The 13526-nt window shown below is 41.6% G+C and overlaps 1 protein-coding gene across 6 annotated transcripts in view; it reads left to right on the top strand.

Annotated features, from left to right (window-relative positions):
- CCR3 (C-C motif chemokine receptor 3) overlaps positions 1-11996 on the top strand; it is a 41246-nt gene extending 29250 nt beyond the window's left edge. For 4 of the 6 annotated variants that reach the window (XM_069560862.1, XM_069560858.1, XM_069560859.1 and 1 more), the window contains one exon: positions 10529-11996. In XM_069560862.1, the coding sequence (XP_069416963.1) occupies positions 10540-11616 (1077 nt within the window). In that variant the 5' untranslated portion in view covers positions 10529-10539 and the 3' untranslated portion in view covers positions 11617-11996. Of the gene's footprint in view, positions 1-10309; positions 10448-10528 lie in introns of all 6 variants that reach the window. The other 2 variants (XM_069560861.1, XM_069560860.1) reach the window with 1 other exon arrangement.
- Positions 11997-13526: the final 1530 nt, after the last annotated feature.

Genomic DNA, 13526 nt, shown 5'->3' with positions numbered 1-13526 from the left:
GTGCTGCAGTAGGTAGTATAGGGCCAAAGTGGGAGAGCTGATTGTAAGATATGTCCGTTTTCTTCTCGCTTTTTCCCATTTTGCCTTTCTCTCACCTGTATCATGATGTGTTTGCCTTTCCACTCATCCAAACTCAGCCTTTTACCCTCTTCAGTCAACATGTCCACAACTGTGCCCACATTGCCTTCCCTGTGCTTTCATAAATTCTCAACTATTGAGAGGATGGCCAGTCCAAAAGGGTCCTCTTTAGTAGTTTTGCATTAGTAACATTGATTAGTAAGAAGCAGTGAAAGTATAACTGACATATGCGTGTACATACATGTACGTTACATTTGTACATATACATATAAATTTTTATATTTCAATTTTCCCTGAAAATCCACTCTAAGTCAGGCTGTCAGATGAATCAGCTGATCGGCTGACTTGGTCTCTTTCTGTTCGGATCTACAAAGTTGACTGCTTTTCTTGGATCTATATTAGAGGGTAGGGATAGAAAGCCTTTCTAATCTTCTGGGAAACCTTCAACCAGTTGGAGATGAAAGTTAACAAGTGTTTTGAGGGGAGGGAGTGGGAACATGGGGCCGTTGGTACATGGAAGCGATAGGAATTGGAGCATATCTGCAACTCATTTCAGAAAATGGTGACGATTCCCATGAACTGTGCAGGCTGAGTTATTTCTCTAGGGGAGGAACTGCATGACTCAATAAGAAAAAAGCAGATATATCCAGCAGAATAAAAAGGGTAAAAGGCACAAGCAGATAATTCACAGAAAAGGAAATACTAATGACTAATAATTACAGCTTAAAAAAAAAAACCTTCAGTAATTAAGTATTAGTTACATATATAATGACACCCTTGTTGCCTGTAAAATTGGCCAAGTAATTTTTTTCTTTTAGATCTTGGTATTGATGGGTGCTTGCTGAGACTGGCACCAATACGAAATAGAATACAAACTGTTATACAACTTCTGGAAACAATTTGGCAAAATGAAGCAAGAGTCTTAGAAATATGACTAGAGGTAGAAATTGTCCTTTGAGAAATCTACTTTAAGGAACTAATAAAAATACAAAGATGTTTATTGCAGCATTATTTGTAAAGGTGCAAGGGAACAACTTATTCACACGACAGTAAGACAATGATTAAAAACCCATAAATATACAGTATGTTGAAGACTGAGCGACTGAACTGAACTGAAGTCATTACAAATTATATTTTCATATAATTTTTAACCACATGGAATTAGATGCAGGTGGGGCTTCCCTGGTGGCTCAGTGGTAAAAAATCCACCTGCCAATGCAGGGAGATACAGGTTGGATCCCTGGGCTGGAAAGATTCCTTGGAGAAAAAATGTCAACCCACTCCAGTATTCTTGCCAGGGAATGCTATGAACAGAGGAACCTAGAGGGCCAAAGTCCATGGGGTCGCAAAGGAGTCAGACACGACTCAGTGACTGAATAACAATAAAATTTTAAGTACCAGAATACAAAAGGGTGTGCAAATGTGATATCAATTGTAACAAATATGCCTAGAAGAGAGGCAATGGTTCTCTCTTCAAGACACAGCCAAAGGTGGAAATACCAGGGGCCAGGAAACCGACCCTCAGTACCCTGAACACTCCTGCCACGTGTACTTTGACTGCACAGGCATAATTTCCCCATAAAACACTTTTCAAGATCATCTCTTTCAATTAAATCACATACCAGCCTGCATACAAACATTAAAAAACAGCCACAATGGAAACACCTGGTATTAGAACATAGTGAGTAAATCTACTCTTTGAACAAAGAAGTTGGTAAAACTATTCCAAGTTACTTTGCAGGTGGATGAAATCAAGTCACTTAACTGACTACATCCCAAGAATGGAATTAATCTTTGCTCTAATAATATTAATGACTGGAAGCTGAGGAAATCCATGTGCTGCCCTAAAATATAAAGGCTGGGAGGTGCCTGCAGTTGGGAAGAAGACTGCATCTGTTTAAGATTTCAGCCTTCAGAGGTTCTTGTGTATTTCCAGGGAAGGAGATCATTGGCTCACAAGGCAGCCCATTCCATTCCTGCACAACGTGGTTCTCACCAAGTTCTTTCCTGCATGTGACTGAATGTAGTTTCCTCTACTACCATCAAATTTCTGCTCTCTGTAGAGTCTGCTTCCTTTTTCTACAGCAGAAGCTATCACATTATAGATTTTCCCATCTCAAAGGAAACCAGGACATTGCCTAATCCAATTCTTTTTTTAAAAAAAAGATTAGAAAACTTTGGTCCAGATCAAAGATGTACAAATATTGGGATAAAAAGAAAACAAACTAAAATAAACCTGAAGACGTTTATTTTTTATATAAAACATTCCAAGTTCTGCTAAATGCCATTGATGTTTCTGGACCTTTATCATCCTAGCCTGTTCTATGCTGCAGGCGGATACCAATGCTCATAAAATGTGGTACCTGAAGAGAACCTAACATTTCAAACGCATAATCTGAAAAGTGAAAAAAGGTAAAATCATTCTGCTCCATCTTCTATCTTTAAGAAGCATTTATTAGAGAGCTATTACTTGTCAGGCATTGTACTAGGCAATGGTCCTGCATTGTCCAAGAGGGTGGCTACTCGCCACATGTGGCCATTCCGATTTAACTTAGTAAAATTTGAATAAAATGAAAATCTCAGTTCTTTAACAGCAGTAGCCACATTTCAAGTGCTCAATTAGGTGCTTTACTGAACAGCACAGACACAGAACGTTCTGTCACTGCAAGAAAGGTCTACAGGATAGTGCTGTACCAAATAACTGTTTTTTTCTGACTACCCAGGTTTTCTGTGGAAAGAAATGAAAGGGAAGGAGGATTGGCTTAAAACTGTGTTAGTGGGAAGCAATTCAAGGTGCTAGATGGACAGATAATTGGATGAATACATAAAGGGGTAGCTGAGAAGAGAGGTGGATGGAAAATCAGATGGGTAGATTTCCTTTGTTCTGGATGATCTATTAATATTGATGAAGACTGAACCAGCTCTTGGGATTGGCTTCTAAAGAGCTTGCAATTGAGGATACTCTTAGTTCAACTCTTAAACTTCCTCTTTTCTTCCAACTTAAAAAGGTTGGAGTATGTAACTCAGAGATAGTAAAGAGATTCAAAAACTTTAGGAGGGTACAGTCTGTCATCTCTCTCTCTATTCGTCATATTTGTGAAAGATAATTATTTCTTTGTGAAAGAACTATCAATAATTCTTCATTGGAATGTCAGTAAATAAATGGATTAATATATTCTTGGGTTCCTTTTAGGCTATTTAATTTGGTACAGATCCAAAACCATTTGTAGAAATTCAAACTCATTTACTGTAACTACAGATTTTAATGAAGGGTGAAATATCTTTTTAAAACATTTTGGATACCAATCACTGTGTTTTCTGTAACTCTGAGTAATGGGCTTACAGACTGGTTATTTGTGGAAAGCTAAGAATTTCTCTTTAGATGGAGGAAATCCTGTTTTGGAAAAGATTTAAGAAATTCTGGAAACTTGAAAAAATAGAGAATGTCAGTGAGTCCATGGGGTCGCTAGGAGTCGGACACGGCTGAGCGACTTCTCTTTCACGTTTCACTTTCATGCATTGGAGAAGGAACTGGCAACCCACTCCAGCGTTCTTGCCTGGAGAATCCCGGGGACAGGGGAGCCTGGTGGGCTGCCGTCTATGGGGTCGCACAGAGCTGGACACGACTGAAGCGACTTGGTAGCAGCAGCAGCAGCAGAGTGGGAGAAGAACTAACCTGCATTTGCCTGGCACTGTGTCCTGATGTTCTCACACGGGTTCATGTGATCCTCACATTACTACCCTCTCCTTGCAACACTTTCTTTACACAGCTTCAGGGATACCAGTTCTGCCTTTTTTCTGATCTTGCTGTCCACCCTTTCTCAGTCTCTCTTTCTGTGTCCTCCTCATTTCTCTGACCTCCGACTGCTGGCATGCCTGGGGATGCAGTCCTTTGCCGTCTACACCGATGTCTCTGGTGCTCTTTTCCAGAATCAAGGCTTTACATCTATGTGATGACAACCGTCACTTTTGTATTTTCAGCCAGCAGTTCTCCCCTGGAGCCGTATGTCCAACTGCCTACTGCACATCTCCACTTGGATGGCATATAGTCAACCTCAGACTTGCCTGCCCCAATTCAGGCTTATTTTTCCCCAGACTCTATCTCTGCTGGTGTCAACCCCATCCTTCCAGTTGCTCAGACAAAACTCTTGGAATCATCGACTATTTCTCACTTACTCATACACTGTCAACAAATGCTGTGGCTGGCTTCCGCGTTTATACAGAATCCACCTATTCTCACCCTTCCTGCCTCTACTGCCATGCCCTGCCCAGGGTCACATCTTCCTGTATTATCATAAGTGCCTCTTTCATTTCAGTTCAGTCGCTCAGTCGTGTACGACTCTTTGCAACCCCATGGACTGCAGCACGCCAGGATTCCTCGTCCTTCACCAACTCCCAGAGCTTGCTCAAACTCGTGCCCATAGAGTCGGTGATGCCATCCAACCATCTCATCCCCTGTCGTCCCCTTCTCCTCCTGCCTTCAGTCTTTCCCAGCATCAGGGTCTTTTCCAAGGAGTCAGTTCTTTGCATCACGTGGCCAAAATATTGGAGCTTCAGCCTCTCTACTGGTTCTTGTTTCTAATTGTGCTTCCATAGTCTATTCTCCACGTGGCAATCAGAACACAGAATATGAGGAGGATAATGTCAAGTTTAATGGAAACTTACCTACAGTCCCTACTCCATTCAGAGAAAAGCCGAAGTTCTTCCTGGCTGCACAGCTCCACAGAACCCCTGCCCACAGCTCCTCATGTCTCTGTGACTCCCTCTCGTAATACCCATCCCTCACTTCTCTTTCGGCCACACTAAACCCTCCTGCTCCTCTAAGAACCTGTCCAGCCACTCTCTCACCTCAGGATATTTGCACTTGGTGTTCCTCTTACCCCCCAGAAACCTGTTCAACTCACTCTCTCACCTCCCTCCAGACTTTTCCCAAAGGTCATCTCATGAGTTTCTCGTTGACCCTCTCCAGTTTAAACTGCACCTCTCCAGTCCCACCCTACTGCTGCCTTCTCTCATGTCCTCTACCTTTCTCCGCAGCACTCATGACCATCTGAGACACTGTAGCTTTTGGCTATCTATTATTCCCTGACTAGAATATAAGCTTCATGAGGTCAAAGAGTTTTGTCTGTTCCATTCACTGACGTGCCATATTGCTGGAACAGTGGCTGGCATGTCATAGGTTGCTATTAACTATTTGCTGAATGAGTGACTGAAGAACCCCATTTGCTGAATGAATGAAGCAGTAACTCTTCTTATCACTAGGTTACACAGAAAGATTCTGAGGCGCAGAGAGGGTGACCTACTTGTTCTATGTCACACAGTCATTTCTTCAAACTCAGGAATTCAATCATTATCCTATACTGAAAAGGACCAAGGCTATATAAGCAAGAAAATCTTATGACTATGATTCCCTGGCACCAATACCCATGAAACCAAAAGTATCTAGGGCCTTAGGTGTGGAATCTGATCTTAACAGCAGGTGGTCCTGCAGGAATGTTGACCACTTGGAGTCTGTGGGCAGAGCTCTTCCAGATGGACAGGCAGATTCAGGATGGTAGGCAGTGACTTCACAACCTGCTCTCTTCTCTATATTCTTTTTTTTTTTTAATTTTTAATTGGAGTATAATCACTTTACAATGTTGTATTGGTTTGTGCTGTAAGCACAGATTCGTCCCCTCGCTCCTGAGCCTCCCCCCACACCATCCCAGCCCTCTAGGTCATCACAGAGCAGCAAGCTGAGTTCCTGTGCTGTCCATATGCTTCCCGCTAGCTTTCTGTTCCACTCACCCTAGTGCACGTATCTCAATGCTACGCTCTCAAATCGTCCCACCGTCTCCTTCCCCTGCTGTTATATATACTTTAGAAGATTCATCAAGTTCACCGGAGAGGCTGATCGCCTCAGAGACTGAACACTTAAACACACACACACACACACACACACACACACACACACACCAGATTAGTAATGTCACTAAACTGGGATATCATTCAGCACATGGCCCTCTTTCAGACAGGACTGGTTTAACCAAACTCCCACTACTGTCAAGGATCAGCACTCTTCATCACAGGCATGGCAGTTTTCCATTTTAGTAAAGTTTTAGAATAAAACAGATTTCAAATTAATAGTATCTTTTTTGTACTCTGGGGACTTTGAAGGTTGGAGGGTGGATGTCTAATTACAATCAGGAACAAGAAACACCACTATTATTTAACATCACTGTGGAAGTTCCCACCAAAGCAATAAGGTGAGAGAAACAAATGAGAAATACCAGAAAGGAGGATATAATTCTGTCAGTGCTTTACAGATAATTTGACTATCTACCTAGTAGTCCTAAAGGAATTTATTTTTAAAAGTTGGTAAGGTAATCTGTTTAAAACATATATTTTCTTTCATACTACCAACAATTGTTTAGAAAAATTGTTAGGGAAAAATATCTCATTCCCAATAACCTGAGAAATATAAAGGTAGGTAAAAATGTAAAAAGAAACGTGCCACACCAAAAACTGAAAGCCCTATGGTAAGCAGAGGAAGCAGACATAGTATGTTCCCAAATATAAAAGCCTGACAGGTAACATTATCGATTCTTCCTAAACTTATTTACAAATGTAACAAAATTTCACTCAAAATTATGTTTTCGTAAGTAATTGACCAGGTGATCCAAAAGTTTATCTAATAGGACAAATGGTTCTAAAAGATAAGACATACTGGAAATGAATACTGAAAGGCAGTTGTTTAATCAGATAATATACATAAATAATCTAATAAACCTACACGAACAATTTGGAAGCATCCAGGGAGCTGGTGTCCCGCGGCCCACCTGTCCTCACGCAGGTGCCCACTGCGGTCATCTGAACTGCCTTCTCACTCTTCTTGTGGAGGCTGGCCAAGCCCCTGCCAATGCAGGTCTCAAGACCCGAAAAGACGCCTCCCCTCTCCAAGTCTGGATGGTTGTATGCCAGCTCAACCCAAGATCAAAGGGGAGAACCTAGCCCCTAAGATCTCTTAATCTGAAAACAAAATTCAAATGCTTTGCCTAGTGTGCCCTCTTCTTCAAGTCCCTTAGATTTCAGTTTGTGGTTTCAAGTTCTGATGAGTAAACCCTTCATCTTGTAATTTGCCTAGGTTTTCACCCTAGAAAATGTCTGCCAAATCTTCTAGCAGTGCCTGCCTAAAAACATTAGCTTCCAGTGACAATTTAACTGATGAGGAAATACAGAAAATTTACAATTTTGCAGTTTTAAAAATGATAACCCACCTACCTCTCACAACTACTTTGATCATTTGCCTGTTGCCTTTTATATGTGCATATAATTTCACGTTGTTGCAATCTTTGTTTACACATTTTACATTCTCTTCATTCTTAGAAACATGTCTGTGATTTTATCTGGTATCCAAAGCTACTTTTAATCACTACATAATAATCTATTCTTTAAATGGACTACAATTTATTCAAAACATCCTTCATGTGCCAAGCATTTCGATTGCTCCCATTTCTTGTTTTCTACTCTGAGCACAATGCCACAATGAACATCTTTGTGCACATTATGTATTAGTAATACATTTTCCACCTTTTCCCCTTAGGGTAAAATCATAGGACTAGAACTAATGGATTAAAGCCATGTGTATCTCGATGGCTCATGTTAGATACAGAATTTATTATAACAAGTTACATAGCACCAGCAATGAGTAAGTGTTCCAGCAATGACTAAGGCTCACTGCAAACTCACCAGCATTGAGCATCACCATTAGATTTTTTTTTTTACATAATTAGAATGACATTTCAAACTTAAACATATTTTCTAAAGAAGAATCCCCAATTCTAAATATTTTTTTTTCCAATTCAACTTTGCAACACTCACTAAAATTTTACACTGGTGAATGTGAATGCTAATGTGACCCCACCTTAGCAGACACCAGTCACGTCAATCAAGAACCAACAGGAAATTAGAGTACCCTCTTCTCCCTCTGCCCATGCATCCAGTCATGCTGGCCCTTCTCTACTGCCATCTTAGAAAAGACCAATGACAGGAGACAAGGAACTGAAATTATAAGCTGATTAACAGAGGATGAGTAAAACCTAAAGTTATCATTCAAATGAATGGAAGGACAAGACTAAATCTAAACCACTTAGGACTAAAATTTGTGAATACTTTTTTCTTTTACCCAACAGGTGGGAAGCTGGTAACAGAGATTCAGATAGTTTTGGAAACTAAAGAAACTTCATTTACATTGCACAAGTGAATTGTACTATGGGCAATTTTAGTGAATCAGCTAAAGGAGTATGATGTCAATTTAGGTAAAACTTTGTATCCACGTATGCATATATAGAGAAATGTTAATGGTAGTAAACTCATCATGGTGAGATCTGGGGTGGTTTTTACTATTTTTTCCTTTTCTTTATGATTGATGTTGCTCATTTACTATTACTACATAATTTTTCCAAACTGCAAGGACTGTGATTAGGAGTGCAGACAGGTAAAAATTATACCTGTTTTTGTGTCTCTGATCTCATGTAACTAAGGGTCAAGGACTTAACTTCTAACTCTACTTGTTTTCCCGTGCTTTGCACTCTAGGCCCCTTCCCCTTCACAAGATTCTATAATCTTACACTCATCATGTAGGATTTATGGAAATGACACATGAATTAAAGATGATCTTCAAGTTGGACAACACTTCAGTGAAATTCTTTTTTAAAGTTTGACTTGTCTGTGAGAAAAGGAAAGAAAATATAAATAATTAATGAGAGGCTTTTTCCACTCTTGCCTTAAACATTTAAGGTTTAGAGAGATACTCTCATGACCGAAAATGCATAACAGACCAAATGATGGGTATTTTTTCTCAGCTGCTGTGTATTATGCCATTGGGAATTTCAAAAGCTGATAAGATCATATAAGTCAGTTGCTACTCAATTCCATTTTTAACCTCAAAAGCCTGAATGTGTCACTGATTAGTAGATGATGGACCAGGCCAGAGCTATGAAAACAGATCAAGTTCTGTCCAAGAGCCTCTACTTTTTCCTGATTTCATGTGAAACCACTTCTCATTGCCTTTCTTTCAGTTCTGCTTTCTACCAATTTACAGTTTTTCTTTTTCTAGTTTAAAATATGATCTCATGTAGACTCTCTGATTTGATGCTCACCACAACCTTGGGTGGCTATCATGATCCTTATTTTGGAGATGAGAAAACGAGGCTCAGAGTTAAGGGCTTGTCTGAGTCTTCTCACTGGCAAGCAGAATGGCCAGGAACAGCTCCTGTGTCTCCCTTCTCTATGGTCACTTGGACTCCACAGAACCCCAACAGGTGCTGACTTTAGGGTCCCAGTATTTTCTTAGGAAAGCAAAGACAATCCTTGCCATTGGCTCCAATTACTGCATTTGTAAGGCCTGCCTTGAGAATACCTGCTGACGTACATTCATGACGTCACACTTGTGCTTTCACAGAAAAGAGAAGGTTAAAAGAGAAAGGACTCCTGAGGAAGCAGGGTAGGGATTAGCTACCTTTCATGGACTATTCCCTTGTCTCTTTTTCCTTCTTCTCCAGCCAAGTCTGTAATTCTAAGAAAAGCAGGCACTGACCCTAGGGATCCTGGTCTTAAAAATCCAAAATCTAAGAAGTAGTCCCATTGGCACGTGCTCAGCCCCTTTATGAGGGAGAAGCTCTAAGGGGTCTGTTGTAGGCACATGACTGGCTTATGTCAGCATTGTCAGGAACAGGAAGAGGGGTCGCTGCTTATAATTGTTACAACAGTTAATAACTACTACAAAAGCTCATTATTATAATAATTATTATAAGTTAAAAATCACTGTACTTGAATCCAGTGATGAGAGAATTGAGCATAGATACAGAAGATCTGGCCTGGACTTTTGAAATTGCTTACTAAAGGGTTTTAGACTCATTATTAAATTTCTTCAAGGTTCAATTTCCCCATTACTGTATTTTAAAATTTTGCATTTTATGTTATGGAGCCATGGAAATGGGTAGTTATTCCTAAGGATAATAATCACTATGATTAGCATTTGGTTTTTAAATGGATGATTTTCAAGGCCATATATAAACTATAAAACATAAAATACAAAATTTAAAAATACAGTGATAATATAATTATTATAAGATTATTGTTATCATTACCCAACCTCTCTCTTCCTGTTTTGTATTTCGTCTTCCAAATGCTTTCAGGATCAACATCTCCACTCTTCACTACCATCCACAATGTTTGTCTCTTTTCCCAGGATGGATCATGCTGACTCTCAAAAAACACTGCATCTTTCACTCCTAACACTTCCCCCTGCCCCATGGCATATCTGATACACCTTTGGAAAAATATGCTGAAGAATGTACAGGCTATTTATTCCACGTGGTTTTAGGGGGTAAGTGAATAAACTGACTGGTGCGGGTCACAAGGAGTGATCATCGTTAACTGGGGTTACTTCTGCCTTCTTCTATCACAGGGACAAGGAAAATGGCAACCTCAGTTGATGGGATTGAAACTGTGGGTGAAGTTGCTGGGACCACACCCTACGACTATGAGGGGGCACTGCCATGCGAGAAAAGCAATGTCAAGGAGCTGGCGGCCCAGTTCCTGCCGCCGCTGTACTCCCTGGTGTTCATGATTGGTCTGCTGGGCAATGTAGTGGTGGTGGTGATCCTCACAAAATACAAGAGGCTCCGTATTATGACCAACATCTACCTGTTCAACCTGGCCATTTCTGATGTGCTCTTCCTAGTCACGCTGCCATTCTGGATTCACTATGTTAGGTGGAAAGAGTGGGCTTTTGGCCACCACATGTGTAAGTTGCTCTCGGGGCTCTATTACATGGGCTTGTACAGCGAGATCTTCTTCATCATCCTCTTGACCATAGACCGGTATCTGGCCATCGTCCACGCCGTGTTTGCCCTTCGAGCCCGGACAGTCACTTTTGGTATCGTTACCAGCATCTTCACCTGGGGCCTGGCAGGGCTAGCGGCCCTCCCTGAATTTTTCTTTCATGAGACCCAAGAGGAGGCTGGACTGACTATCTGCAGTCCTCTTTACCCAGAGAATAATGTAAATGCCTGGAAGCAATTCCATGCTCTGAGAATGAATATCCTGGGTCTCGCTCTGCCTCTGCTCGTTATGGCCGTCTGCTATTCAGGAATTATTAAGACACTGCTGAGATGCCCCAGCAGAAAAAAATACAAAGCCATTCGACTCATTTTTGTCATTATGGTGGTCTTCTTTATTTTCTGGACCCCCTACAATCTGATTGTCCTACTCCTTGCTTTTCAAATGCACTTGGAGACCGATTGTGAGCAGAGCAGACAGCTGGACCTGGCCATGCTGGTGACCGAGGTGATCGCCTACACGCACTGCTGTGTCAACCCTGTGATCTATGCCTTCGTTGGTGAGAGGTTCCGGAAGCACCTCCGCCACTTTTTCCACAGACATGTGGCCATCTACCTGGGCAAATTCATGCCATTTCTTCCTAGTGAAAAATTGGAAAGAGCCAGCTCTGTCTCCCCATCAACAGGGGAGCAGGAACTCTCTGCTGTATTTTAGATCAGATGCAGAACACTGCCTAAAGATGCACAGACCAGACAAAGCCAACACATCGACCTCTTCAGCAGTCCTTTGAACTTCCAGCACAATGGCTACAGCTCTTGAAGTCATTAAAACATATACACAATGGTGACGGTGTATCTATGCACCCCAAGGTCATTACCAAATGTCAACGGCTGGGCAATGACTTCTTATGAACCCTGAAAGGCAGAGCTTTGCTTGATTCACTCGAGTCACATAATTTTAATGCGCCTGAATGTTAGATGGTTACTATATGCAGCTACAAACTAGTCAAGCTTTTTATATCTTAAACCTTAACTTCAGCCAGTTATTGATATAAATGAAACATAATAAACACAAATGAAATATTAATAAATCAATTACATTTCTTCTTATTATTATAATGTAATAAATCAGTTTATTGCAAGGACTGATGCTCAAGCTAAAATGCTAACACTTTGGCCACCTGATGCGAAGAGCCAACTCATTGGAAAAGGCTCTGACACTGGGAAAGATTGAAGGCAGGGGGGAGAATAGAAGAAGAGGAATTTGACATTTTCAGTACAGAGAATAACCCACTCCAGTACTCTTGCCTGGGCTGCAGTCCACTGGGTCGCTAAGAGTCGGACACCACTTTCACTTTTCACTTACATGCATTGGAGAAGGAAATGGCAACCCACTCCAGTGTTCTTGCCTGCAGAATCCCAGGGATGGCGTAGCCTGGTGGGCTGCCGTCTATAGGGTCGCACAGAGTCGGACACGACTGAAGCGACTTAGCAGCAGCAGCAGCAGTACAGAGAATAAAGGTCCTGCTCATAGAAACTTCTCACAGCCCTGAGATGTGTGGACACTGTCTTAATTTACCCCACTCTCACTGTTTACCCAGTAACTGTGTTAGGTGATACAGGCAGGATGCGCAAACACTGTCTTAGGTTAAGTGAAGGATGCCAAACTGTATTAGACAAAGACGATCCTTGCCCCCATGAAACTTTTCCTATAGTAGAGGATGTCAGACAGAAACAAATAACGCCAGTGCAAAGAGGAACACACTCAATGCTGCACCTGGGTCAGGAAGAAAGACCATTTCCACTGCAATCTGAGGAAGACTTAATGGAGGAAGTGGCTTTTGAGCAGGTCTCCGAAGAAGCGGCAGGATGGAAGGGGAGGTTTGGGGGGAAGGCACTGTAAGCCAGTGAGGAGAGGGGAAGGCACGAATGTGGGTGGATGGCACAGTGAGGTGGGGAGGCTGGGATGGGGATGATTTTCAGGCAGAGCACCTTAGGCTTTATTGGGAAGGCACGGGGAGCAAGGCAATCAAAATGGTGTGTCAGGAAGATAATTCTGGTATCACATGGAGGATGGAGCAGAGGCCCCAGAACTGTGCAGGGAGCTAAGTTAGGAGACAGGTGCAAGCGTGGAGGCAAGGAAAGATCAGCAACCGATCAAGAGAGGTGCCAAGAGCACCCTGAGGAGAATCTGGCCAAGAGACAGTGCGAAGGACGAGTTAGAACACTAGGAGTAGTATACGGCTGATGCGGAAAAAAAAGGGGGGTGCAAAACAATGTTAAAAAAAGAAAGAGAGACACACACATTTTTCATTGTGTTTAGATGCACTGACCATCCTCTTAAAATGGACATAGAAGAAAAGAGGAGCAATGGCGGTCTTTAGGGAGGGACACGTGTAGAGAAGAGGAGGATAGTTCTCTGAACACTCTTCTGCATCTTTTGGGCTCTGAAACATGGGAACGTGTTTTTTCTTTTTAAATAAACATTTTAGAATTATATTTAAAAAATGAAAGATTAGGCTCCTATTCATATGTGGTATCCATTATACTAACCATAAAGAGATTAGACGTCCTCTGCCACGAATGAACCTTGTGACCTGGTTAGATTATTTCTAAGCCCCTTTA

This window comes from Ovis canadensis, chromosome 19 (assembly GCF_042477335.2).
Source record: "Ovis canadensis isolate MfBH-ARS-UI-01 breed Bighorn chromosome 19, ARS-UI_OviCan_v2, whole genome shotgun sequence".
NCBI lineage: Eukaryota > Metazoa > Chordata > Mammalia > Artiodactyla > Bovidae > Ovis > Ovis canadensis.
This window is presented reverse-complemented; position numbering and strand designations above follow the sequence as displayed.